General features: G+C 45.1%; 1 protein-coding gene across 4 annotated transcripts; it reads right to left on the reverse strand.

The window, feature by feature from the left end:
• Nucleotides 1-3919: 3919 nt before the first annotated feature.
• On the reverse strand, nucleotides 3920-24916 carry PURA (purine rich element binding protein A). 4 transcript variants are annotated; one of them, XM_064458762.1, is made up of 4 exons: nucleotides 23657-24916; nucleotides 6558-6623; nucleotides 6414-6470; nucleotides 3920-5394 (listed from the first exon to the last, which is right to left on the reverse strand). In XM_064458762.1, the coding sequence occupies exon 1, from the start codon at nucleotides 24818-24820 to the stop codon at nucleotides 23870-23872; it is 951 nt and encodes a 316-aa protein (XP_064314832.1). In that variant the 5' UTR covers nucleotides 24821-24916; the 3' UTR covers nucleotides 3920-5394; nucleotides 6414-6470; nucleotides 6558-6623; nucleotides 23657-23869. The 4 variants fall into 4 exon arrangements, with proteins under 4 accessions (XP_064314832.1, XP_064314833.1, XP_064314831.1 ...); XM_064458763.1 differs by lacking the exon at nucleotides 6414-6470; XM_064458761.1 differs by having other exon boundaries at nucleotides 3920-6470.
• Between the last annotated feature and the right edge of the window lie 1197 nt (nucleotides 24917-26113).

A 26113-nucleotide genomic window follows, 5' to 3' on the forward strand; every position in this document is an offset into this window, starting at 1 on the left:
AGGGACTGCTTGCTCTCAGGGTAAAGCGACTCCTCCTGTGCTTATGGTGAGCCCAGCAACCACATCAGGCCACCAACTGCTCTTGTTACCCTTGGGAGGCCATTCTGCCCCTCTGCTGGTGCAGCAGTGGAAAATGTCGCAAGGTGTTTTTCCATGGGCATTCCTGGAAGAGAGGCTTGAGGCAAGTTCATTTTCACAACCAAGGTGAACAGCCTCAACTGGAAATGCTTTGCAGGGTGTGAACTGCAGCGAAGGTTACAGCTGTAGTTACTGCTTATCTCACTTGGCAAGGTAGGGAGATGGCACTTCAGGGGATCTTCTACTTTCAGTTTTAGAAAAAATCCATTTTTCTGGTCAATCCTCAAAGCGTTTTCTCCTCCCTCCGGGAAGCCTGGGTGTGATGGGTGCAGGCTAGCTCAAGGAGATGCTTCCAGGAGAGAGAACGAAGGGAGGCACAGCAAAACCAAGCATCTGTTGTACTGGCAGTAGGGCTAGGCTGGGCTTTGCTGGTCAAAACCAGCCCCTTCCTCTTTCCCTCTGTGTTTACTGTTCTCTCAAGGGCATCCTTGTCAGGAGTCCAGCTCTTTCAGGCACCCATTGGCATCAAGTGCTCAGTGTAAGTGCTAACAGGCTTTTGCTGTACTGCAACATGAAGACAGCTTCCCTCAGCAGCATCTGCCTGACAGATGCCCAGGAGCAGCATCTGCCTCCAAATGACCTGGTCAAACTCCAGAGCAGCTGGGGACATTTGTGCATCAGCTTGTCCGGGAGATGCAGAGTAATGGCTCATTGGGAGTCCCACTACCTTCCTCCTTGCCCTGTTGGGCAGAAATCACCATCCATCTTTGCCATGGCTTTTGATTCCCAGTCTAACTTAAATGTTGGGTGAGTTATAAAATACAGTAGGAGGCAAGCCTCTCCCACCCCTCCTGTGGGTGGCTACAACAAATGATCAGGTTGGTTCCCCATCCAAACAACTATTTGATGTTATCATCAGTATTGCTTCTCCCATTCAGCTCCTCTCTTTTCTCACTTTTAGCATCTCCATATTTTAGACTTGAAGAAAAAAATCTGGGGTGAAATAATTCAAATTATGACTTTACAGTTACCATGCTCTGCTGGGTTGAAAAGGAAGCTGTTTGGAGATGGATCAAGTTTACGTCTATGCCTCCTCATTGCAATTATGCATTTCTTGAAATCAAGCGCAGTCTCTACTCCAAACACCTACAGGCAGTACTGGGGAGCTTTCGAGTCACCTTTCCATGTGAGCAGTGGTGGTGGTGACAGCAAAAGTACCTGCTCCTAAAACCACAGGTCTGTGATAATTGTTTTTGTCTGACGTTTATGTTTGGTTTTCATTTTAAGCATTAAAATGAGAAGAGCCACCAGCGGAAGTGGAATCAGAGCTGCAGGCATGTCAATGGAGCAGGTCGGGCCATCCACCTTGTTCACTCCTGGTCCCCATATTAAAGTGTCATTAGAGCTGCGAGGCTCAGCAGTGGGTTGAACAATTTCCTGAGCTATGTTTGTAATTCCTCATGCTAAAATGAGAGTGGGGGTGGGGTGAGAGTGGGAAATAAAGCTAATGAGGAAATATTTTCTTCCAAAATAAGGGCTTTGCATGGCTCAACAAAGTGCAGAGCTGCTGTTTCCAACTTCTGAAGCACCAATCATTGGCCGGGGCTGGCAGGTATCAGCTTGGAGAAACATCTGTCCCAGATAAGTTTCCTGATGTTACTCAGATAAATGTAGCCATTTTATCAGTGTGCTCCATTTCCCCCAAACCAGAAAGCAAATTACTAGGAATATACTATTCATAACCACATGCTAGCTCTCATATGAGAAAATGATGTGTATAAATACACGACTCAGAAGAATAAGTGGAGAGCAGAATTATTTCCAATGGAAGCAGCGCGGTGCGCAGTGTGTTTTGATTGGTGAGCAGCTGAGGCTGAAAGGCTCAGGGAGAGCTGGGACTGCACTGCAGGGCCAGGGGATGGAAATCTTGGACCTTTCCAAACTAGCAAGGGCTAGAGGAGTGGGAAGGGGAGCGGGTGGCTGGGGAGACGCTGGCTGGGTGCATGGAGCAGGGTCCAGGCTCACCGCTCCCCAGCTGAGTCACAGCTCCTGCAAGCGCGAGGCAGCCAGCAGCGCTGCCGCAGCATGAGCACACTCGGGGAGGACGGGAATCCTGCCCTGAATATGAAGTGTGAAATCCATGCCCCAAAAAAATTTCAAATAGTGCATAATATAAGCATTTGATGGGTTTTCTAACCAGGAATCTAGCATTGAGAGCATTAAATTAAACACTAGGTGACTTAGCATGCTGTACAAGAAAGCCTGGGAAATGAGAAATGCAGGGATAGATTGCATTATTTATAGTTTCATTTTTTTCCCCAGTTTTGAACACCTAAGAAAGCACAAGCGTATGCAGTGCTTAGAGAGGGACACAGTGTGGCCAGACTCTGCATTTGCAATGCCTGCCTGCTATTCCTGCCTGGTCCTTTCCCATGGATTTCTCCATCCAGCCTCTCACTAACTGCACTCCTGCTGCTTCCCACCTGCAGCCAGAAACGCTGCCAACCCCACTCCACGCTGGGCTGGAGCCCCAAGACAGGGCATCACCTACTCCACCCTCCGCTCCAGGGGCACCGGAGTGCTTTGGGAGCTGTGCAAACCTGCTCCCCATGTCAGAAAGCAGCCCCAGTCCTCTGCTGCTCAGAGAGGGTCAAAGCCCCCTGAATTTGCCTTCAGTCTCGATGATGATCCAAAGCACTCATCTACTTCAGCTTCTCGCAGCTGCCTGTGGACCCAAGGGCCTTGGGCAGGGTCAGGGGGCCTGGAGCATGGGGCTTTCCTGCAGCCTTGTAACAGCAGAAAGCAGGACCTCAGTTTGACAACTTGTTTCCTTGGAGGATGTTGTTTTACTTCAATCCCAATGCTTTCTGATTAAAAAAAAAAAAAAAAAATATATATACACACACGTGCCAGGACTCAGACTGGTGAAAACTGCAGCTAAGCAGTACCATTTGCTGCAGGGCTTTTAGTTCAGAGCATCCTGCTCTGTCTCAGCAATGTAATCACTTGCTTGGGATATGAAGGGGCAGTCTCATGACGTGGAGGGGGTTGGAAAACATTAGCTAGCACTCCTGTCAGACCTTGCAGGGAGAGGCATGCTTTGCATCTTCCTCAGAACCTAATTTAAAACACAAGGATGCATTGAAAAAAACCTGCTTTGGAAGATTTTAAAGAACAGCACGAACTAAAAAAGCAGCTGCCAAAATTAATTTCCAGCATTAAAAATCAGCACTGATGAGAGCCATCTTAGAGCAAATAATTTATTTAGTAATTCCATGTAAACACTTCAGATTTACTAGCAAATACAATGCTTGCTGTTCTTTTAAATAGATCATTCAAAAAATAAGAATCTATTATTAATGGCAGGTTGACTAGCGATCTCCATACTACTGTACAATAAGAAATTTTTTTTCTAATGGATTTAACATCTCAATTTTTCTTGTTCTGTGTTTGCTTTACACAAAGCCCAAAGGACACACATTTGAACTGCTCCCTGACGATGCCACTGCAGACTGGGGTGTTTTGGGGAAGGTATGCAGGCAAATCCTCCCATCCTCGCATTGGTATAAGCTGATGTGAGTGGGATGGCAGAACTTGCGTGAACACTGTTCACAGACACATGCCTTTTTGGTCAGAAAACAGAAAATGAACGGTGGAGAACTTCTCTTTGGGTTGTATAAAAGCAACGAACTCCATCGTTGGCGTTTACTTATCAACACAGCAGTACATATACACGTATCCACAGTCTTGGAAAAGCATCCTATAAGCTGGAGAAAGCAGTGGTTCTGAGGCTTGGTACACCAGTGCACTAAAACCAAAAGAATGATACCTTCTTACATAGTCAAATGAAAAATAAATATCTTTATTTTCTGCCTACTTTATTTCAGTTTTCAAATAAATTTTAAATAAATCTGTACAAAGTATACTGTTACAGTATATATTTTTAAGTTAACTGAAATGCCTAAGTGTAACAACACTACAATAAAGCAGTATAGATTGGCACATCTCTAATAAAGATTAACTTTTACACTCAAAAAATACCAGCTCCCAAGAAAACCCTTGATATATTTTTGGTATTTTTATGCAAGTTACGTTGCAAACATATTATAGACCAATTCTCCCCTCCTTAAAAAGAAAATAACTTCTAATGGTTTTCCAGATAATGTGAACATCTTTATGCTGTTAAAGGGACACCATCAGGATAAAAGAGAGAGAGAGATATTTAAAAAAAAAAAAAAAGCAAAAACTTTGGTCAAAAATTGGCAAGTTTTAGGCCTTGTGCACCACCCACCTCACCGAGCTCTGACTGCAGTCGATGCCAGGGATGGCAGGACCGCGGCAGCACTGCCAGGCATCTCGGCTCTCACTGAGACTGGAGAGACTTGTAGCAGCCAGATTTCTACCCCACGCCCCGGCCACAGGGATGCAAACTGCTGCAGGAATGCTTCCAGCCAAATACCCAAACCAACAAGACAAGTATTTTTTCCCCCTTGTGATTAAAAAGGAATTAACACGCATGCACTGGGGCTGACTTTTGCTTCCCCTCCCCCCCACCCCAAAATAAGAACCTAAAATTGATCTGACAGTGTCCCTTTGCTCAAAATAAAGACTTCTGTACTATATAGTTTAGTTATCGAAGAAAACTTGTTCACAGGGTGAAAGAGCCAGGTACATTTCAAAATTCAAATTCCAAATCCAGCTGCAGGTGTTAGATTCACGAGCTCTTGAAACCTTCTAATATTTCGTTAAATAATTCCAAACTGGGAATTGAAGGATAAATATTACAGATTAAGAGCAGGAGTTTTCTCTCTTAATCTTCCCAATGATATATTAAATCAATGTTTACATGCTGAAAGTTAATCTTACATTAGAATGTAATGCAATATCGGCTGCGACATAAACCTATAAATAAATCAACTACCATAGATTAAACTCTGTTAAATATTTCTAAGTTAATAAAATATTGACAGTATTATAAAATTACAGTATTTACAATAAGAAAAAGTCTAGACTAATATATACCTTTAACAGATCTCTTCTCCAATTTGGGATTGCAACAGAATTATGAATATATGAACAATTTATTAGAAAGTTGCATTGTAATTATCATTTTTCCATTAGAGTTAGCGAGGGTAATCTATCACTGCCTTTTTTTTTTTTTTAAAAAAAGTGACTTCTGATGGCGGGGTGTAGCTTTTGAGTACCAAACTGGTAACAGGAGTCCTCCGCAAGACGTCTGAAGATAATGTAGGACCAGCCTCAATTGCTCAGATTAAAGTTGTATTACAGAACTGCCAGCAATCAGAACCACTCAAGCTGCAAAAGGGGAGGAAAGGTAGTTTTCAGCTCAAACTGCACAGCTGGAAGGGCTCCCCTCATTCTGGACTCCAACTAAGGCTGCAGGAGCTTTGATCTGCACTCAAGAACTGCAAAAACCTCAGCTTTTGAGTTCATTAGGAGGAAATTAGCCATTGGTGCTCCTTAAAGGGACATAGTTAGGTTGCAGCTATACCAAAAACGTTCTCGCCAACCATGTACGATAAAACCAGACTAGGCATTTGAGATCCTCTTTGGCTTGCTTTTTTGGGAGGTTGCAGTTTTTCGGGGTTGGGGCTGGTTTGTTTTTTTGGGGTTTTTTTTTTTTGCATTTTGTTTGCTTGGGAGAAAAAAAATTGGCTGTGACCATGCAGTCAACTCATTTTCTATTCTTCGCCAGCTTCTCTGTTTCACAAGTATTAGCAGAACGCTGTTATGTTTGGGTCACAAACACTTGCAGAAAAAAAAGGAGGCTTCAACGCTCCCAAGTCGATTTGTCTTGGTATAAATCAAAACTCTGAAAAAATGACCTACAGTGATTCCCGTCATTAAAAAACACCAGCTGCTTTTGGGGTCCCAGACACCTAGCAATGTCCTTTTAAGGATCAGACCTCTCACTTGCCCTTTTTCCCAGCCTTGGAGGAAGAGTTTACAACAAGTTTAGGAAGGGCAATGTTCAAATTCTATCCCTCCTCCCCATGTCACACTTTCTGGCAGTAAATTAGAAAAAAATGGGGGGAAAAAAAAATTAAAATTCCTTTCCCGCCCTTCCCTCCCCCAGTCCTGCTCACTGTAAAACAGAAATGGCATTTTTTAGTGTATATTTTTGGATCAATTTTTTTTCTCAGCCCCAAGATGCTTATGGGAGACCTACCCACCAGCTTCAGAGAGGTGAAGCACTTTATGTGTTTGCAGGGGTTTCTACCAGTTCCCGCAGTGGGCAGCTGGGAACACCTCTGTCCTTAAAAGCAGGCTTTAAACTGGTAAAAGAATAATTTGTAAACTTGGGTCTACGTTACCAACAGAAGGCTCTAGGTCCTGTGGGCTCCAGTTCCCAGACATGCAGAGCAGGAAAACTAGAAAGAAAACTCGGTACCTTTCAATCACCTGCCGGGTTGTACTGGGGGGGAGTGGGGAACGAGAGAGACAAAATGACAACTGACCTTATAAACAAAGGTATGTTTAGGGCTTCTGGTTTCAGGAATAAACCGATATTTACTGGTAAAAGTCTGCCAAAAAACAAAAACAGAAACACAGGATTACTGGTAAATATTGGTTTATATGGAGAAGTTAAAAAAAAAAAAAAAGAAGTCATTGTGCTCCTGATCTCCACGTGCTCCTGGGCGGGAGCTGAGAACTGCCCCGCGGCATCCCTACTCTTGGCAGCATCTTTGGCACCCAGACACCTCAAACCAGAAGCCTTGTGTTGAGAGACAAGTGAGTTTCTTTCCTTTACTCCCCTAAAACTACACGCTTCTTTCTGAATTTCCTGCCCCACCCCCTCCCCCCAAGGCTGGTCCTACAGGGGTTTGGCTCAGGAGATGGAAAGTCTTCTTCCGAAACCACTTGGAAATGAATTTGTACATAATATGGTATCTCATCACCAAGGCTGCTGATGCGTGAGCCTCGTCCACTCTCTAAGATACCATAAAATATACAAGACTGAGTGTATATTTTAAATAAAGCATTTTCTTGTAAGTGGCATAAACCCATTCATTTTATTTACATGCTCATTTATTTCCAAAAATAGAGTTGGTCCACATTGGACAAGAGAAATCAAGAAGCCATACAGTAGAAGAGTTAAAAGTCCAACATTTAACCAAAGTACAATGAAATTCCAGAAGTCTGTGGCTGACTTGAACCACAGAAACATACACATGAGCCACATAGACATTTGTACATAGAGCATTATATTACCAATAATATTTGCAAACATGAGGTCAAGATGGTTAAAAACCCAGCAGAACTGAACCAGGGGTCGTGGCTGAACAGAAGCAGGTGGTGAACGGCCGTTACTATCGCAGGGGAACACCACTCTCCAAAGATTTTGCTTCACTTTTTGTTTTTTCTTTAACTGAGAAAGTTCTAATTTTTCTGCCCTGGGGACCAAAATTGAGGACGTGGTGAAAGCCAACCACACATAGCTCCCTAAGAACACACCGAGCGGCTGGCTATATGTAGCATCACCCGTGGAGATGCAGGGGGTCTTGTACCCATGAAGATGCAAGGAGCGCGAAACAGCGCAGATGCCAAATGGCACTGGCAATGCCTGGGGCTGGCTGTGCCAGGGCTGAGCTCCGATGGGAGGACAAAAGCCCAGCATAAAACCATCGATTTTGATGACAAAGCAGGGCAAATCTGCAGGGCAGGACCCCTGTCCCATCCACCCAAGCAGACTGACCCTGCCTGCTGCTACCTGGCCTTAAAGATCACCTGGAAAAGAAAAACTAGGTATTTATACCCTTGTGGTGTGCTGCAGGGTGTCTGAAAAAGGTCTGGATGGGTTTTGTCTTGAAAACAAGGATTTCCCTCCCTTGCTGTGGGCAATTTTTGGCATTAGCTATTCTGGTCCTGTCTACCTTTTCTGGAAGACCACAAATAATCCAGCCTGAACAGACCTATGGCATTAGTGGATGTTGCACCAGACAAATGAGGGAAGTGATTTTTCTCAAACAATTTAATTTTTTTTACCTTTAAAATAAAAAAAGCTCAGAGGCCTGATTGACAGTAGAAGAAAAAAATAATGGAAAAGATGCATTATCTCTGTGTTATGGCCTGGTTTATCTAGGTATTTCCATGGACCTCACTGTGATAATATCCCAGTGTCTCCAAAGGATGGAAAAATAGATTTAAATCTGTATGTTCTCCTGCAGAGAATCACATAAAGTAAGAGAGGGAAGACAATTGTAACACTCCTGGTATTTCTACAAACAAACCCCTGTTTGGGGTAGAACCACATTAAAAGGGTATAAATTTATTTTCCTTTTTCAAGTCATCTTTGACACAATATTAAGCCTAGTCCAATGGGAATGCTAGTACAGAGCTAATTTACAGAATACCAACAATAATTATCTGTACCTAACAGGATTTAAAGGCAAGTATACTCAGTACATTTAGAAAAAAATACTATTACCAAAATGCCAGACCTTTGACAGCAGTTAAAACAGAAGCAGCCGTGCAGTTTTCTATGTGGACGGACATCCTTTAGCACAAGTCGCTATTATCATTTGAGCCTGTAACAGACAACTTTATCTTCCGATTTGTCTCCTAGAATGTTTCTAATCTCAGATGTGAAATACATTTTTAAAAAGAGATGGGCCTGATCCCATGCAGTTGGGTAGGTACAACACTCCCCAATGAAACTCAAAGCCCAAATTCCTAAAGAGAGAGCACAAGAGAGTTTTTTTTTCTTACATCAAATAGCTATCATGCAAGCACACCATGACATTTTCATATTAAGTACTTCAAAGTCAGCTGGTATAATTTAACTAGAAGTGAGCAATCTAATGAAATTAGTATTTCCAGGGGGAGGGGACAAAGGTTGTGCCAGTGACAACCACCAGATTACCAAGGGAAAACAGCACAGGGACCCATGGGAGTCTAATGACCTGTACTCCAGGACAGTTCATGCACAACAGCCTCTCAGACCTTAGTACCTAAATCTGTAATATGCAGTTATTTTCAATGGCAGTCTATACACCTTCATTTCATTTGCTTTTGCTACCCAGAATCAGATGTTCTTCCTGAACGAGTAAATCACTTAAAACCTAGCAATATTGTTGGACCATTAAAAATTGCCTTTTTTTTTTACCCCTGCCTATTGCCTCGCATTTCCCAGGGTCAGCCCCCACTACTGCAGGCTCACAGTACCAGACCTTATCATACTCTTCTGAATTTTCTAGTCATGCCCAGGCTGAAGTAACTTCTCTAGTATAACCAACCACTCTGCTCTTTCAATTGCCAATTCTTATACTTAAACACTAACTCTAACCGAAAGCCTTGAGGTGCCTGCAGTTAACCTGCTCCTATTGCAAAATCCAATCATTTATCAAAGCACTTAGTCTTTGGTACTATGATCTAATGAAGACAGGGAAGGTGGGAGAAGCAAAGGTATTTGCCATGACTTCTAAACTTTTAAGAAGCCTAAAACTAAGCTAGAGCAGCAAAGGGTTGCTCTAACTCACACCAGTTAGCTATGTATCCTCCTCAGTCACTTTTAAGAGAGGTAACACAGGTCTGCATGCGTGCACACACACACACAATCCTCCCTCAAGAACAGTGCTAGACGAGACCTGGAAAACATTGCCCAGACCTCTCTCCCCGCTCCTTCCCTTTCTGCCTAATGCCAAAACCAAAACCTTTTAGATTTTTCTTGGTAAAACAAAAGCAAACAGAACATATCCACAACATCAGTTGCTGAGGCATGCTCTGGGATCTGGCAGACCTGCAAGTCAAGCTCAGGGTAGGAATTTGAACTGAGGGTGTCACATCACAGGAGAAATCTAGATGCCATACTACCCAGTATTCTGGGCTTGTTTCTCCTCTTCGGTCAACCAGACTTTGCAGCCTGGACCTAGATGTGCTCGCCAGAAAAGTTCAATGAACATTAACCCTCTCCACCTGCCAACTTTGGTTTTAATGAATTGGTCTTTTCCAGAGGAAACTCATTTGCTCAAAGGCTGCAGAGCTACTCAAGATACAGACCTGGAAGCCTTCAGTCACCATCTCCAGCTAGACTTATGTCTACCTTGTGCTGCCCAAGTGATCAACATCAGCTGCAACCAAAGGAGGACTCCATTATGCTTCTCTCCTCATTGCAAGCGTAATTTTTTAATACATTCTTGGGAGGACTTGATAAAAACCTTTTAAAACATCCAGATAAAGATCAGTTGATTCTCCACCTCCATGCTGTCAACATGGTCAAAGATTCTGGTAGATTACCCAGAAAACAAGACTGATCATAGAATCACAGAATGGTTTGGGTTGGAAGGTACCTTCAAGGACCACCTAGTCCAACCCCCTTTTTTTGCAGAAAGTATGTTGCTTTTAACCTATCACATTCTGAAGAATTACAGCTCATCAGTTTCTCCTTCTCAGTCTGGAGTTCAGGGTTGCTGATCTGCAATTCCCAGTGCCCCGTTTAATACTTTAACTAAAAAAATAATAATACGACATTAGGATGTTATCTGATTATGGAGAATACTAAGCTATTTTTTAACAGCCCTATTTCTGCTAGTAACATTAGCATTTCAGTCTCAAGCTCTCTTAAAACTCCTAAGCACACCTGTTGCTCTTCGACTTGAATTTACTACTTTGCTCTGGCATCTCTGCCTTAAACACTTAAGTTACGAGGGAAGCTACTTATCTTTACCATCCAAAAGGACTAGGTGATGGATAGGTAGGCTCTCAAACACGCCCTGTGCTCCAGAGTGACGCGGAGAAGTCACTTAAGTAGTACGAAGTAGTGCAGAAAGTTAATTGTGCCTTCAGTCCTGCATGCTCGTATTTTCTCCCCAGCCTTCTCTCTCATGCACTTAAGATAGCATTTACTCCTTAAGGCTAAGGAGGCTCTTCAAAGCCCCTCCTAAACTGCTTAACTTCCAGATGACAGGTTATCTTCTATACAGCATGTCTCTTTCAGTCTACTTTGCAAGAGCTGGACTTCTGTCTTTTGATGGAGTCTTGCTGTACTCCAGAAGTCCCTTCCTTCATAACTATTTTACTTCATAACTTTATAACTATTTTACTTTGTAACTGATTTCCACTTCAGCTCTGAAACTCCTTCATGACAAAGCTCTGCTTAACTTGGATATCTGTAACCTTTCCAGGTACCTATGAGGCTGCCTGGACAAGTCTAAGGACTTTATTTTTCTGATCTTCTCCCCTGCAATATTTTATAAGACAAGACTCGTTTTTAGTCCAGCGCCTTTCACCCCCGAGGATGCTGAACCTGTAATTGTACTGTGGTCACTGCTATTTAACGACTCAATGGTAATTATATCTTGAAACAGTTCTCATGTTTTAGTCCTAAATCAAGTCTAACTCTACACCAGGCTGTTATATGAAATGATCCTTTAAGTAAATCAAGATGTTTGTTCACCAAAATGTTAGCCAGCTCCTTCCCAAACAATCTAGCCAGATAGCATGGACATAATTGAATTTACTTTTTCTTACAATTTTATGAAGACGCATGAGCCTGGTTTCCTCCCAAGCCCCACAAAATTCATAACCTTCTTCTTGTGTGGAATAGAAAATTTCCTAATACCTCTGTGTCATTAAAATATGGGATTTATATCGAACATAAATTTGACTGTGTGGTCGTCACTACTCCAATTTCCACTCAGATTTTATGGCAACATTTTAGATCTAGTGTTCCTTCACACCTTTATGACCTAGCATGCCTATTCAGTATAGTCTGATGGCAGGTAATGCAGTATCGTACTGATTTTCATCACCCCCCCACCATGTTTCAATCAAACCAGCTACGCCAAGGTCTTTTTACACTGCCAAACAGTCAGTGTAATGGAAAACAACTATTTTTTGTTTTATGTTTCTACACTGGTATACAGGCATTTTTCTTGTTTGGACCACATACCCGTTTCTTATCCCACTCTGCAGCCCTACAGCTGCAGCTCCTCCTGTGTACACAACTCTGCTCTCAACCTCCTCCTACCCTGCGCTGAAGTTTCCCCTTGCCTTCCAGGAGAAATGGGCACTCCTGGCAATCCCATTCAGCACCCTCACCCAAGCCCTGACAGCCTCAGCCTTTCACCAGCACTGTGGTCAGTCCGTCCTCCCAAAACCCTGTCCACTTTCTGTGCCACCAGTCTAGGGATGCTACAGATGAAGTGGAAACCAGCCCACTCTGTGAAGTCATGACTCTTAACTTCACCTACTTATACCCTTTCTATCATTTTCCCAGGCACACATTTAGACTTTAGGAAGAGCTAGTGCCATGTCCTAAATTCTGTCTTCTTCCCAGGCACCCAAATTTAGCTTCCCAAGTATCTCAGCTTCACGGGTGACAGCTCCAGCCTTGCCCCAAGCACTCCAATATCTTTCAGGACCTACTTGTCCACTCAACAGGCAACTTGTCAGATGGATCTCCTAATCATCAGGAGCAGAGCCTGTATTTCCCATGACCAAATCCTTTGCCATCCAAACCTCACAGAGCTACTTCCCCAGCTTCTAAAGGCATCTCCAGACCAGAGAACAACTCCTCAACCAAGGCTTTAGTATTAAATTATAAATTGCCCCTTTAATCCTGTCCAGTTGCAAGTCAAGTTTCCACAAATAAAAGGCAAGGCTGTTAGTACTGAGATGAGGACGGACCACAACCATCTACAGATGATTTAATGCCATCTCTTCTCCACCAGCTCAGCAACTTTGGCCTCAAGGTGCTTTCAGGAGCTTGGAGCACCTCTCCTTGTTGCACTGTGTAGCATTTTATCAGAAGATAATCACTCATAATGTCTGTCCTCTCTGCACTAGTGTGTGCAGTTCCTAGTGCAACTGAGCCAATGTTCTTCTGATTCCCATAATTAAGCTAGGATTTTTACTTTATGACCATATAAAGTCTTTCTTTAAAATAAAAATAGACTGACTGTTAATGGATTCTTTTTTAAATTACTTTAAACCATCAATTAGAGACTTTCATTGGACAAGATAAGTTACATATGGTCTTGCAGAAGCTTGTAAGGACTCATTTACCATGACTTTTATTGACAGTTGCAGCTCAGAAGCCAACTTTTTTTCTTTTTTTTTAAAGATCAAATGAGCCTCTGAACATAGCACTGTCAAAAGACCTATCCATAAACCAAACTGTTTGCACGCATGAAAGCAGAGATGACAAATGCATGAATTTGCAGTGCTTAGTTCAGAATTATTAATGCGAGAAAATAATTCAAAGTCTCTAGTCCCTATTTTGCTCAGAGACCTGCCTGGTTCCCCTTCAGCAGCCCCTGGCAATGGTGATCCTACCATCATTTATTATTTAAATAATCTTTTTACTAAAAAGAAGATTTGACCCCATTTATAACTCAGTACCTGACAAGACACTGGCTTCTTTTCTTCACCTCTGGTGCTGCTCACACAACATTTTTCTTAAGCTGACCTGCCCATACAGTTCCTGATAAGCCAATGCTGCACTGCCAGCTCTCCTCAGCATCACTTGAGTGGGAGGTTTAAATACCAGATCTCACAAAATCTTTTATCCACACTCCCTAGCCCCAGCATTTCTTGAAGTATTGACAGCCTTTACAGTTCACCTAGAAGTAAGACAGCTAGACCTGTCTCTGCTGGAGTGATACAGAAGAGCTGGCCCTTGAAAACCCAGTGCCCACCTCTTGACCCCCAGGTAAGTCTTGAGGAGTCTGGACCAGCTGACGCCAACGTGCTCATGCACTCTCCCAAGGAGTGGTTTGAGCTCCTCTGCCCATATTGAATGCCCAAGCAAAAGGCAAGCCCAGGAAAAGCAAGCTCCAAACCTCAGGAGACTAGAGGCGATAAAGCCAGCAACTTGCATTGCACTCATGAACTATTGTGCAACCATGACAGAGCATGGAGAAATAAAACGTATTCTGTAGTGAGACCCTAGAGCAAGCCCAACCTGTGGGAGAGAAAGACACTCAAACCAATGTGGCTAACCTTCAAATGACAGCGCTGCTCTGAGATGTCCTGTCCAGACAGGTCCTGCCCAAGATGCACAAACAGTGTCCTGCACTCTGGCATATGACAGCGTACCTTTCTACCCACATTTCAAAGAGCAAAACCCACCTCTAGCTAACATACTAGCTGGAGGACACTACAGACACGATGAGCACTGTGTTTTGAGTTTGAGTTGCACATCAAGACATTCACCAGCAACGGAAAAAACCGCCACTGCTCATCTTCTCCACCCTCAACTCTGAGCAATATAAATTACCGAGGCACCATATATCTTATATAGACTTAGTCTCCTCCAGCCACCGTGTGAAGCTTCATCTCAGCACCAGCCCCATCAGCACAGCTGATGACACAGAGGAGCTGAAAACATGCCAGAGACCCCACAGCTTGTGTGTCCTTGCACGCCATCCCCAAAGTCCCCTATGCCTGTGCTGGCCCACCCTAGAGCAACTGCACATTGGTCCAGCGGGATGATGAGATGTCTCTGAGATGTGTCTCAGAGCCCAGGCTCAGCTCCCTGACCTTCCTGCAAGCATGACAGTGCCACCACACAGTCAAAACCACTGATGTGCATCAGTTGAGACATGATCTCTTGCACCAAGACAGTCAGCCTTGGGGGCTGCCGCATGGTCCCTGCACCATGTCCAGTATGAAACGCAAACAGATTGGGGTCAACATGATCACAGGTATTCATATGCTGTTTGCAAGCCACTTCTATGAGCAGCTCTCCATAGAAATCAACATGCTGACCAGGATGACATTTCAATGTGTAGAGGTTCTTCCCTGAAAAGCTGTTTAAATCTCTCCAAGGCATGTACTTTGGCTTCCCAGTGGCATGTAGCATATCAGCTCCCACAACAGCTGCCTCCCTCCAAGGTCTCACTAGCCAAGAGGGGCACATCCTTCCATGCTGCAGATGTAACTCCACACCTCTCACCTCCCTGGTCTGTGACAGAAAGAATGAAGCTTTTCTTTGTTTCCTACATATTTCAAGATAGTGTTTCAAGAAAAAATCCCTTCTGCACGACAGCCAGGAAGGCTCAGCACAAACTCCCACTGCCAACATTGCAGCCAGTCCTCTTTTCACTTCAGTCTCCTACGTGGCCTAAGTCTAAGAAAAGGCTCAAGTGCATTTTTTTGCAAAGCTAACATCAGGATGGACAGCAAACCAACTGATGACCGGCAAAGATAAGGAATTATCTGAGTTAAGACCGAGTTACCTGCTGGGGAGATCCAGAAGATGCCCATTCAAAGCAAGACTCTGCCAGCTGATGGCTGATCCAGAAAGGAGCAGAAGTACACCACATGTCGTGAACCCAAGCCTCAAGACAACAAGGTGCGAAAATGGCCAGCCATCTACACAGGCAGTCTCCTGTTTTATCTAGGGCTATGTCTACACAAGCAGTCAGCACAGCTAGAGCCAAGTTCGACAGCAAAGGAGTCACTGCTCAGGACCTGACAATCATGTTATCTGTGTTTTGGGGATTTTACTCTCCCATGAGCTCTAGCTTGGTCTGACAGACCTAATGCCCCCTGGTTGGTAGAGCTTGTCTTTTGGCTTAATTAAACCCAGAATGAATCAGATCACATGCTCTGAGACTGCTCCATGATAAAACCAAAGTACACTACACAGGGACAGCAGAGCACTTTGCTGCAGAAGTGCATGCCTGACCCGAGCTGCAAAGCTACCACAGACACCACCATGGCCCCGTGGAAGTCCAGTACGGGGTTCTGGTCACTCAAAATGAGACAATACCCACACGCAGACAAAACCTATAGCCAGCCTGAGTGTCCAGCTTAGCTGGACGTGGTGCCTTCCAGAGCAAAAGGCTCAGGACCAGATCAAAGTGAAGGAGCACCAGCAGTATTGATCTGCAGAGGGACAGTGAAGCATTGTTTGGGGATATCCAGCCAGTCGCTCTGTCTCGTTTTAATCAGTCAACACTCAAAAGACAGATAGTGGAGCCAGAAGTCCTCTATCTTTATCTTTTCTCACTTAATCTCCAGCTGAGATTCTTCTGTGAAAACAAGCCTCGTTCCTTGCTGTATGAATTCAGCTCTCCCTCTTCTGTGATATTTTACCTCAAACAGGCTACACAACTGTTTACCACTTTCATAGAGGCAGGCATGACAGGCTCCGACTCTCCGAAAAAAACATGACTGCTCCTCTGGCTTCAGCCACGTACAGCAACCAAATTGCAGAGGTGGGACCAGCAGAGCTACCCCAGCCAGGAAGCTCAGTCCCACAACCCCACCACCCCATGCTCTCCTGGGATCAACTGCCCGACACCCCCTGGCTGCCCACGGCAAAGGGTCTGCCAGAGGTGCTCATCTGGCTTTTCCGTGCTTCTCTGCAAGTGGCATCACCTACCCTCCGCTCCGAACACCAGTTTGGATGCTGAAGCACTTGATAGCAGTCAAGGTGCACCTCAGCTGTCCACGTCTGCCAGCTCAGCCCTCCCGCCTTGCTCTGAAAGCCTTTTCCCACTCTCCAGATGGACACCACCCCCTCTGCTGTGACTGCTGGGAGCTTCTCCCCCAGGACAAACTCTTTTCACCCAGCTTGGGACCCGCCTGAGTCCGCTGACTCAGGAAATGTCTTCGTTAGCGACAATGGCACCATACCCGCCTGCAGGAGGGCACATCCAAAAGCAAACCTGCTCATCCTTTCCCTTCTAATGTACTTCTCCAGCAGCAAATTTTACACCATCCAAATGGCAATAAAATATCCAGTATACCTTTAAAGGAGTAACTCTGTGAACCCCTAAAAATGGATGATTTGGCATTTACTTCTCTCTGCTATCTACAGATACAACTACAGCTGTTCAGATCTGCATTAATGACAAGCAATGCATGGCCCAGTAAAGTCTCAATAGCCCACCTGTGATTCACAAGAAGTGGGATGCATTGCGGACCCCTATGTAGGCTGACTTTCCCCCAGACTGTAGTGCTGCTAAAACACAGTCCCATCAGGAACCTAAATGCTTTGAAAAGATAAAAAGTAAAAGAGAAGGATAGGCAGGCTAAGAGAAACTCCTAGAGCGGACTCAAGACCATCTGGCATGAATGGTTCAGGAGTGGGGAGGCAGCATCGCTGACGGGAGCAGAGCAGGCAGACCAATGCTGGCAGAGGAACTTCAGCTGCCACACGAGAGGAGCATCCTTCCTGTGCCATCAGGCCATTACCCTCAGTAATTTCAACATGAGAAATCCCACTTAAGAGCAAAAAAAAGCCATGAACTTCGGGTCCAAAGATTAGGCTCTCGTTAAAACAGGCTTTTAAAAAAGGTTATAATTTTGAAAGTCCGTTTAAATAAACCTTAACTAGCTTTAAACTATATATACGTATCTCCTTGCCATGTTCACAAACCCACGCACAACGTTTTGCGGTGCCAGCGAGCTAAACGATGTGCAAGCGAGCAGAGTAAAAGGATCCACAGGCTTGAAGAAAAGCTCTGGGCTGAAATTATCTTTCCTTGTTGCAAGTGGCACAGGAGATGGCAAGAGCAGAAGGAATCAAGAACAAAAATGGAACTTGCTTGTTTACCTTGTTGGTTTTGTCAAAACATTTTGACAAGACTGCATGCAGCCCGCTTCTCTGTTCTGCTACCAAAAATTCAGATCCTTTCACCTATCCTCACGCATTACGGAAGAAAGCCAAGAAGAGTAAAACTTTTAGGGAGAGAAGTGCATGTGGAAAAAAATATAAAGCCTTGCATGAGAACTTAAAACTACACTGCACTCCTCTTTCAGATAGTCCGAACACCAACACAAACAGTGACCCTTCAATTACACAAGCTGAGTTAACAAGGAGCAGGCAGCCAGCAGAGGAGGATAGTAAGAAAATAAAAGGTAAATTTGGGTAAGCCTGACAAAAAGCAAAGAGAAAAAAAAAAAGAAAGAAAAACAAAAAAGAAGAAAAAAATAAAGGTGCAAACCAGGATCCTAAATTTGCAGTTAAAACCAAAACATTCTTGACAGTCATTTTAACAGAGAAACTCTCCGGCGCTTAGGCAGAACCCTACCTCTCAAAAAGCAATCCAAGATGGTAAGAAGCAGCAGGTTTTTGAATGACCAAATCGCATGGTTGTGGAAGAATTTGCTTTTGCTGCCTTCTTTCCAACTCACCTAAGACAGACTCGTTTTCTACCTGTTGCACTAGCAAAATTGGTTGGTTCTAGTTACACTTTGGGTTTTTGCATTTCACGAGGGTACCCTGAAATGTAAATCTGTTTTAACATTCTTGTACATTAATGTCAGGTTTCTCCACTTCTAGCTCCCACAACTTCTGCCACAGACAAGTCAATCAGATTTGGTATATGCCCTGGAACGGGAAATGGGAGGTCTGGATTTAAAGCAAAGAAAAAATAATTATGTCAGTGCTCTGCAAGGTGTTGGATCCAAATGCGGTGGATCTGCTGAAGTCTTCAATCCCAAACACTCAGTAATTTTACTTAAAAAAAAAAAAGTAAAGTTTAACCTGTTGAACTTAAAGAAGAAAGTGGCAAACCTTTGAGTAAGGGAGACAAAAGTGTGCAGGTGCAAAAACATAATGTGCCATAGTTCACCACCTTAGAAGAAATCAGAGTTTTGCTTTGTTTGTTTGTTTGTTTGTTTTTTCTTAAGTGCCAGGGAAACGCGCTTCCCAAAGGGTGGCTTTAGTTTACAGGCACCAAGGTGGAAGCATGAAGTGAAGACATGCAAAAAATGTCAGGTTTTCATAAACCCTTCTTGAAAAAGTGCACCGTGTTTTTAGTAAAAATGCATTATCTACCAAATCTCCACTGACCACGGGCCACTTGCGTATGGAAAGTTGCATCAATTTGCAGCATCAATGCTGACATTTTTGCCTTCTCCTTCCACCCACCTCCCCAATTTTTTTTTCCTTGGGAGACATACAGCACCACTGCATTAGAACGTACAAGAAATGAAAACAGTGAGTACGACTGATATAGATCCATTGACTTTTTATTACAAATGTACTTGATCACTTGGCTTCAAAAAAGTTTAAATCAACCCCTATTTTCTGTACGCCAGTACAAAGTAAAATCTATTTTACAAATTAAATACCTAAAAATTTGACAAAAATATTAAAGTTTGATGGAAAAAACAGTTATAAAAATCCCCTTTTAAGAAGGTAAGAGATAACATTCCCTCCCAACCCTCACAGTCCTGTTATACAATATTAATAGTCATTTTTTTAGAATAGGTAGGTATGTTATATCTTGCTGTTAGCATACAAGTCACTCTAATAGCTTTATCTGTATATACTCCAGTTAGTGCATGAATGCCATCTGATTGAATATAATCAACTATCTTTAACTGATCCCTAATTTACATTTCATAGCTTGCATAGTTTGAAGGGACAAAGGTTATACTACAGCTAATCATAAAAAAAGGTGGTTACAGTGCTATTTTTAAAGGCAACAAAGTAATTGCTCCCCCACAAAAAAAGGTTATCGGTCGGCTCTGAGCAGGGGTTAAAATCACGGGCAGCTTTCTGCCTCACTCTACAGGATCATCTACCCTCGCACCCGCTGCCCGCGCCGGGCAGCCCCTCTGCGCTTTACAACAGTCGAGTTACAGGTTGCGAACCGCTTCTCAGCGAGCGCCGCACCGAGCACATTTCAACCCCTGCAAGGGATACACAAGAAAGTGACACTGTCAAGTTTTTTTTTTTTTTTTTTCTTTCTCCTTCCTTAAGGTCGAATTCTCCAAAAAAGCGCTCCGCTGCATATGGGTATGCCTCGCTGGAAGCTCAGTGGCCTCTCTGCGCCCCACAGCTGAGGCTCTACCGCTGGCACGGCGGCCCCGCGGCTCCTGCCCAGCCAAAGCCCTGACCCTCCCTGGCAGAAGGGGCCTGGAGATAACTCCAGGACGGGTCCGGACAGTCCCCTCCTGCTCCTGGGCAGCATCGCGAGTGGGACCACAGAGAAGGGGCAGGAATCAACAGCGGCTCGTTCTGTTTCTTTTTTTTTTTCTTTTTTTTTTATTTAACTTCTCAGAGACAGAACAATTTAACTTTTTTTAACAAAAAAAAAAAAAAAAGAAAAAGACTTTGAATTTGGAGGACATTTCTCCGTTAGCATAAAACCACTTAAAGGTCAGTTGTATTTCAACGGTAAATTACTTGACAGTGTCCCTTTTAGCTTCAAAATAAAATAATGTCAGTATTGCAATGAATTTCAAGTTTTCTTGCATGTAGTCATTATAAAGTAGTTTTTATAATGCTCTTGGACCTATTCTACAAGACATTTAAAAGCATATCATCAAGGAAAATATAAGGCATACTTCTCAGGAATTAGATATCTTGGCACATTTGAGCATACTGTCTTTTTTTAAAACAACACATATGGTCAAATATACCTTTCTTCTTCTAACATTAAACAGGGTTTTCTGTACTTTGTTTTAAATACTGAGATATTAGAGCCTTAGTAAAGTACCGAGCACCTCTGGGAAAAAACCAAAAAAGCAAAAAATAAATCAAAACAAAAACAAAACCAGAAGCAAAATCCCACGAACCTTTACAGTCATTTTAGTCTTTCATTATCATCATTCATCAAGTCCTAGGACATACATAACGTGCGTTAAAAGAAGAAGAAGAAAAAAAACCAAAACCCAACAAAACACGCAGAAGAAACCCAAAACGAGACAAAAACTGACCACAAGTTCTCAGACACTGTTCACAAAACTGCCAGTGGGCTGTTAGAGGCTGTACTGGTTTGACTGGAACCATGCGGCCCGTGCGCTTCTCGAGTCAGCCGGATCCCAGGCAGGATCTGGGCGGCGCGGGTGAGGAAGACCACAGGAGCAGCCTGCCTCGTTAGCGATGCTCCCAGGAGCCGGGAGGGTACGGAAGGACACTCTGCCGTGCTCTCATTGCCTCCCGCTACTTATTGCTGGGAACACAACGCAGCAGCGTGGAACTACGAGCGCCGGACCGCAGCCGCCGGCAGCGCGACAACTTTTGGGAGGGCAGCGAACAGCAGGACCGAGACAATCAATCAAGTAGCAAAACCAAAGCAATTAATTTCCTAACTACGTCTAGCAGCATGGAGAATGCAGTCCCACACACATCACAGTTGAAGTACAATTATCGATGGAACTGCCCATCCAGACCCTCCAATTCAAAAGCAGGTTATCAGACAAATGTTTACATGCAATTGAGAACCATTTCAAATGTCACATTACGCACTTCGAAAGCTTATTTTACTACTGGGAAATAGGAAAGTGCACATTAAAGCAATTTTAAACATTTCCAGTGATTGTTTAAAAGAAATAGAAACACCTCACTACTGGCATCACGTATTTAAATTTCTGTGAACACTAACAGCAAACTTCTTTAAAGGGAAAAAATGCATGGTACAATGGGAACAGCTTGTTTTGACACTTACAGTACATCTCAAAAAAAAAAAAGGAATTATAATTTCAAATGGGAATAAAAAGACAGCAGGAAATAAAATTCTTTAAGACAAGCTTTTTTTTCACCCCCCACCCTCCATCCTTGACCATCAGTAAAGAAGCACAGGCAGCTCCTGCTCGTACAGGTGGTGCCTTCTGCGCACAGCAGCTAGGTCTACCAGACAGCTAACTTTGCCAAGAGCGTTAAGAAAAATGATTGCATCCCAAAAAAACTTCTGAGTGGAACAAGATCCTAGTTTCTCTGAAACACTGTCTACTGAATTCCGGCCGAGGAAAAGAAAAGGAAAAGAAAAGGAAAAGAAAAGAAAAGGAAAAGAAAAGGAAAAGAAAAGAAAAGAAAAAAGAAAAGAAAAGAAAAGAAAAGAAAAGAAAAGAAAAGAAAAGAAAAGAAAAGAAAAGAAAAGAAAAGAAAAGAAAAGAAAAGAAAAGAAAAGAAAAGAAAAGAAAAGAAAAGAAAAGAAAAGAAAAGAAAAGAAAAGAAAAGAAAAGAAAAGAAAAGGAAAAGAAAAAAGAAAAGAAAAGAAAAGAAAAGAAAAGAAAAGAAAAGAAAAGAAAAGAAAAGAAAAGAAAAGAAAAGAAAAGAAAAGAAAAGAAAAGAAAAGAAAAGAAAAGATTTTGTTTTCACTGTTTAAGGCATCTTTATAACGTTTTCTATTCACTCGTAATGATGATAGTCATGCAGCAGTTTAATGATAAAAATATATTAATATTTTACTATACAGCAGCAAAAAGTTAGTCAATTAAAAGCACACCAACTTTTTTTTAAAAGAAAAAAAAAACCAAAACAACAAAAACAGCCTGTAAAAGTCCATTATTATTCTCATTATTATTACAAACAATTTCAATTTGGAGAACACACCTGGACATATTAGTGTTCTGACAAATCTGCGTTTCCCTACCCTAGGCTTTGACCAGAGCCCGCGAGCGCGCACGCCGGCGAGGAGGCTGGGACGGGGAGGGAAGGGCACGGTTAGGCTCGCCAGGTATGTAGCCAGTAATAACTAGCACCACAGCTACATGGAAATCCATTACAGACACACACCGGCTTGGCTTTCACTTTTAAACTAAACTCCGAACCCCATGGCTCAGTAGGATTACTCTGCAATTGCGTCGCACTGATTTCTAACAGGCCTACAGGAGTTAACGGCACCAGCAGGGATCAAAGCACAGGTTCGGACCTCGCACGAGTTTAGGAGATAGTGCTAGTGCCAGTGGCAACACGGAAAGACTTGCTACCTGCTGTCCAAAAACAGGTTGACTGGAAACCGCTGCACGTCAGGTTAAGTACTTTAAGTACACAGAATAAAAAAAATATATTATGAACAATACAAGTACATCTCATATACACAATAATGACAATACGCCTACTCAGTTGTAAACCAAACAGGTGCAGAAAAAAATATTACGGGAGGAAATTCTTTACTTTTCTTTTTTTTTCTCTCTCTCTCTTTTTTTTTTCCTTTTCCTCTTTTTTTTTTTTGTTTTTACTATTTGAATAACTTTGGTTCAAACGTAAAAATCACAAGTTAGCAAATTTCATTTAAATGCCTTTTTTAATAATTTTTCTTCATGTTCACAGAAGTTTCACTGACCATTTTTATATGTTTAAGGTCCAGATGCAATGCATATTGTATAAAAGAGAGCACTTATTGTTTACCTTGCATGAATTAAACCTACGTACCTTTTAACTCTACAAACTTCTGCATAACATTTAGACAAAGCTCAGACACACAGCATGCCTAGCCCTCATATATATATACACATCTCTAATCACAGGTATATAGGGTGTCAAATATACTATAGTAACCTCCATGTAAGGTTCGAAATTTGGTAACAAAATGAGAAGAAAAAACTAAAAATATTATTTTACGTGTTCTAAAATATCTCTTTTTTTTTTGTGCTAAAGTCAAATGTTAGCTCAACATGAAAAGGACTTTTTTTTTTATATAATTCAGCAATATTATAATCTTGACCATTTTTGCAAACACTTTTAATAATAATAGCTTAAACGTGTACAAAAGTTCTCGGTTAATTAGGGAAATAAACACTCAGTTCTTTATATTTTTAATCAAGTAGGAAACACAGTTCATATATAATGTTATTACTTTTTTTTGACTTTTTTTGTGTGTTTTGTTTTTGTTTTGTTTTTTTTTTTTTTGTTTTAGCAGCTGCTTACTGTTTGATACGGTGGGTAAAGTGGAGGAACATCCAGCGATGGGTGGATGGAGGCGCTGCTGCCGGGCGGCGGGGACGCCGGGCGGGCGGCGCGGCCGGGGGGGGCGGCGGGCACCGGGGAGGGCTTCTCGCCGCCGCCCCCCCCGCCCCGCCCCGCCGCCCCCCCGCCCTCCCGCCAGCGGCGGGGCCAGTCCGCGTCCCGGGGGGCGGGCGGTCAGTCCTCCTCAGGCTCCTCGGCCTGCAGCAGGGCGCCGGGCGGCCCGGCGGCGGCGGCGGCGGCGGCCTCGGCCTCGGGGGGCGGCTCGGCCCCGGCGCCCGCGGGGGGGGCGGCGGCGGCGGCGGCGCGCTTGTCCCGCTGCTTCTCCTGGATCTTCTTCATCTCGTCCGAGTACTTGCAGAAGGTGTGGCCGAACTTGGCCCAGACCTTGTAGGGGACGGTGATGGAGTTGCGGTAGGTGGGCTTCACCTCGCTCACCCGCATGAAGACGCCGTACTTGTTGGAGCCCACGTCGAAGAAGAAGCGCTTGTTGTCCACAGTCAAGGAGGTGCCCTCGGGCAGCTCGGCCGGCTCCTCCTCCACCCCGTAGTCGTCGATGAGCTTGGCCAGGGCGTCGCGGAACTCGATGAGGCCCTGGGCCGGCAGGGCGATGGTCTGGCCCTGCGTGGAGCCCAGCCCCGGGCCGCGGTTGACGGTCTGGCGGACGCGGAGGAAGCGCCCGCGCTGGTTCTCCTTCAGATCCATGTAGTACTTGCGGTTCTCCCGCACCAGGAACTCGCTCTTGAGCGCTCGCCGGGGCTCGTCGGCCGCCTGCGCCAGCTCGGGGGGCTGGCTGGGCCCCAGCTGCGCGTAGTGCTCGATGAAGTCGCCCAGGTAGTCGCGGAACTCGACGGCCACCGACATGGAGAGGGTCAGGCGGCTCTTGTTGCCTCCCGCCCCCACCTCGGCGATCTTCAGGAAGCGGCCCTTGGCGTTCTGCTTCACGTCCAGGTAGAAGCGCTTGTTCTGGATGTCCACCCGCTTGGAGGCCAGCTCCTGCGTCTCGTGTTGCAGGCCGCCGCCCGGGCCACCACCGCCGCCGCCGCCGCCGCCCGAGCCCGGCCCCCCGGCGCCCGCCGCGCCCCCGCCGCCGCCGCCCTGCTCGCTGCCGCTGTCTCTGTCCGCCATGATGCCGCCGCCCGCCGCCGCCGCCGCCGCCGCCGCCGCCGCTCGGCCTCCGCCGCTTCTCGCCCGGCGCCCCCCCCCCCCCGCGCCGCCGCCTGCGCCGCCTCCTCCGCCTCCTCCTCCTCGGCCGCCGCCTCCGCCTCCTCCTCCTCCTCCTCCTCCTCCTCCTCCTCCTCCTCCTCCTCCTCCTCGGCCGCCCCCGGCCGCCGCCCCGCCGCCGCCGCCGCCGCCGCTTCGCCCCGCCGCTGCTGCAACAGCCCCCGCGGCCACCAGCCGGCCGCTCTCGCGAGATCTGCGGGAGCGAGGAGAGGGCGCGGGAAGGCGGCAGAGAGCGGCCCCCGACGCCGGCCGCCCCGCCGAGCCGGGCAGCAGCGCCGCGCCGCCGGGCGGCCGCGACGCGCACACTGCCATCCGCCGCTACCGGGCGGGGGCGGGCTGTCGTGTCCCGCACGCCGGGCCGTGACATCCCCCACCCGTGCTGCTGGCGGGGCCGGGAAGCGCCGTCGGTGCTCCTCGTTGCCGGGGGGGCCCGCGTGCTCCCGGGACAAAACTGCACAGGCGACTGGGAAGGCAGCCCTCTGAGCATCCCTGTCGCAGGTGACGGGCTTGCTTTTATATGAAACTGCTGCTTTTTGGTGGGTTTTTGAGGACATCCCTTCAGTTCCAGTCCTTGACACCAAACCCTGCATTCCCAAATCCCAAGCCAGCTCCCAAGTAAGATTGCCTTCTGCTGGCGCTACAGGCCCGGAAGCAAACTGGCAGGCTGGGTTTGGCTAAATGTCCCTTCCCTGCCTGCTGCTTCCAGGACAGCAAGTGCTGACTCCTGTGGAGAGCATTGGCGCTACCTTGAGCATCCCAAAAAACCCACAAGTGTGATACGTAAAGCTGTCGTGCTACAAGGCAGGTTTTGTAGTGGCCGGTGGGATGTGCTCTGTGCTGAAGGAAGTAACATATGCGTTCACCGAGCAGAAAGAGATTAAATTGCTAAGACATCTGCGTGTCTTAGATGTTCCCTAGATATCACAGGAGGAAGCACCAGTCTGCCCCACCGTTATGATTAAAGCCTTTGTTATTAGTGACGCCATGCATAACAACAAAATAAAATAAAAAGGAAAACAGTTTCCTTTTAACACAGAAGCAGTGTTTCAGAGCTGCAGTGAGCTGCAGCTTGCAAGCTGTCAGCAGCTGTATGTCAGCTTGCAGAAGTGCCCTGAACGCCTGGGACGCGTGGCACTACGTGGATGCTACGTTTGATTTTCAGCCCGCCCCAACATGAGACCTCTCCTGGTGGGTCCC

Source organism: Phalacrocorax carbo, chromosome 8 (assembly GCF_963921805.1).
Source record: "Phalacrocorax carbo chromosome 8, bPhaCar2.1, whole genome shotgun sequence".
In the NCBI taxonomy this organism is placed as follows: domain Eukaryota; kingdom Metazoa; phylum Chordata; class Aves; order Suliformes; family Phalacrocoracidae; genus Phalacrocorax; species Phalacrocorax carbo.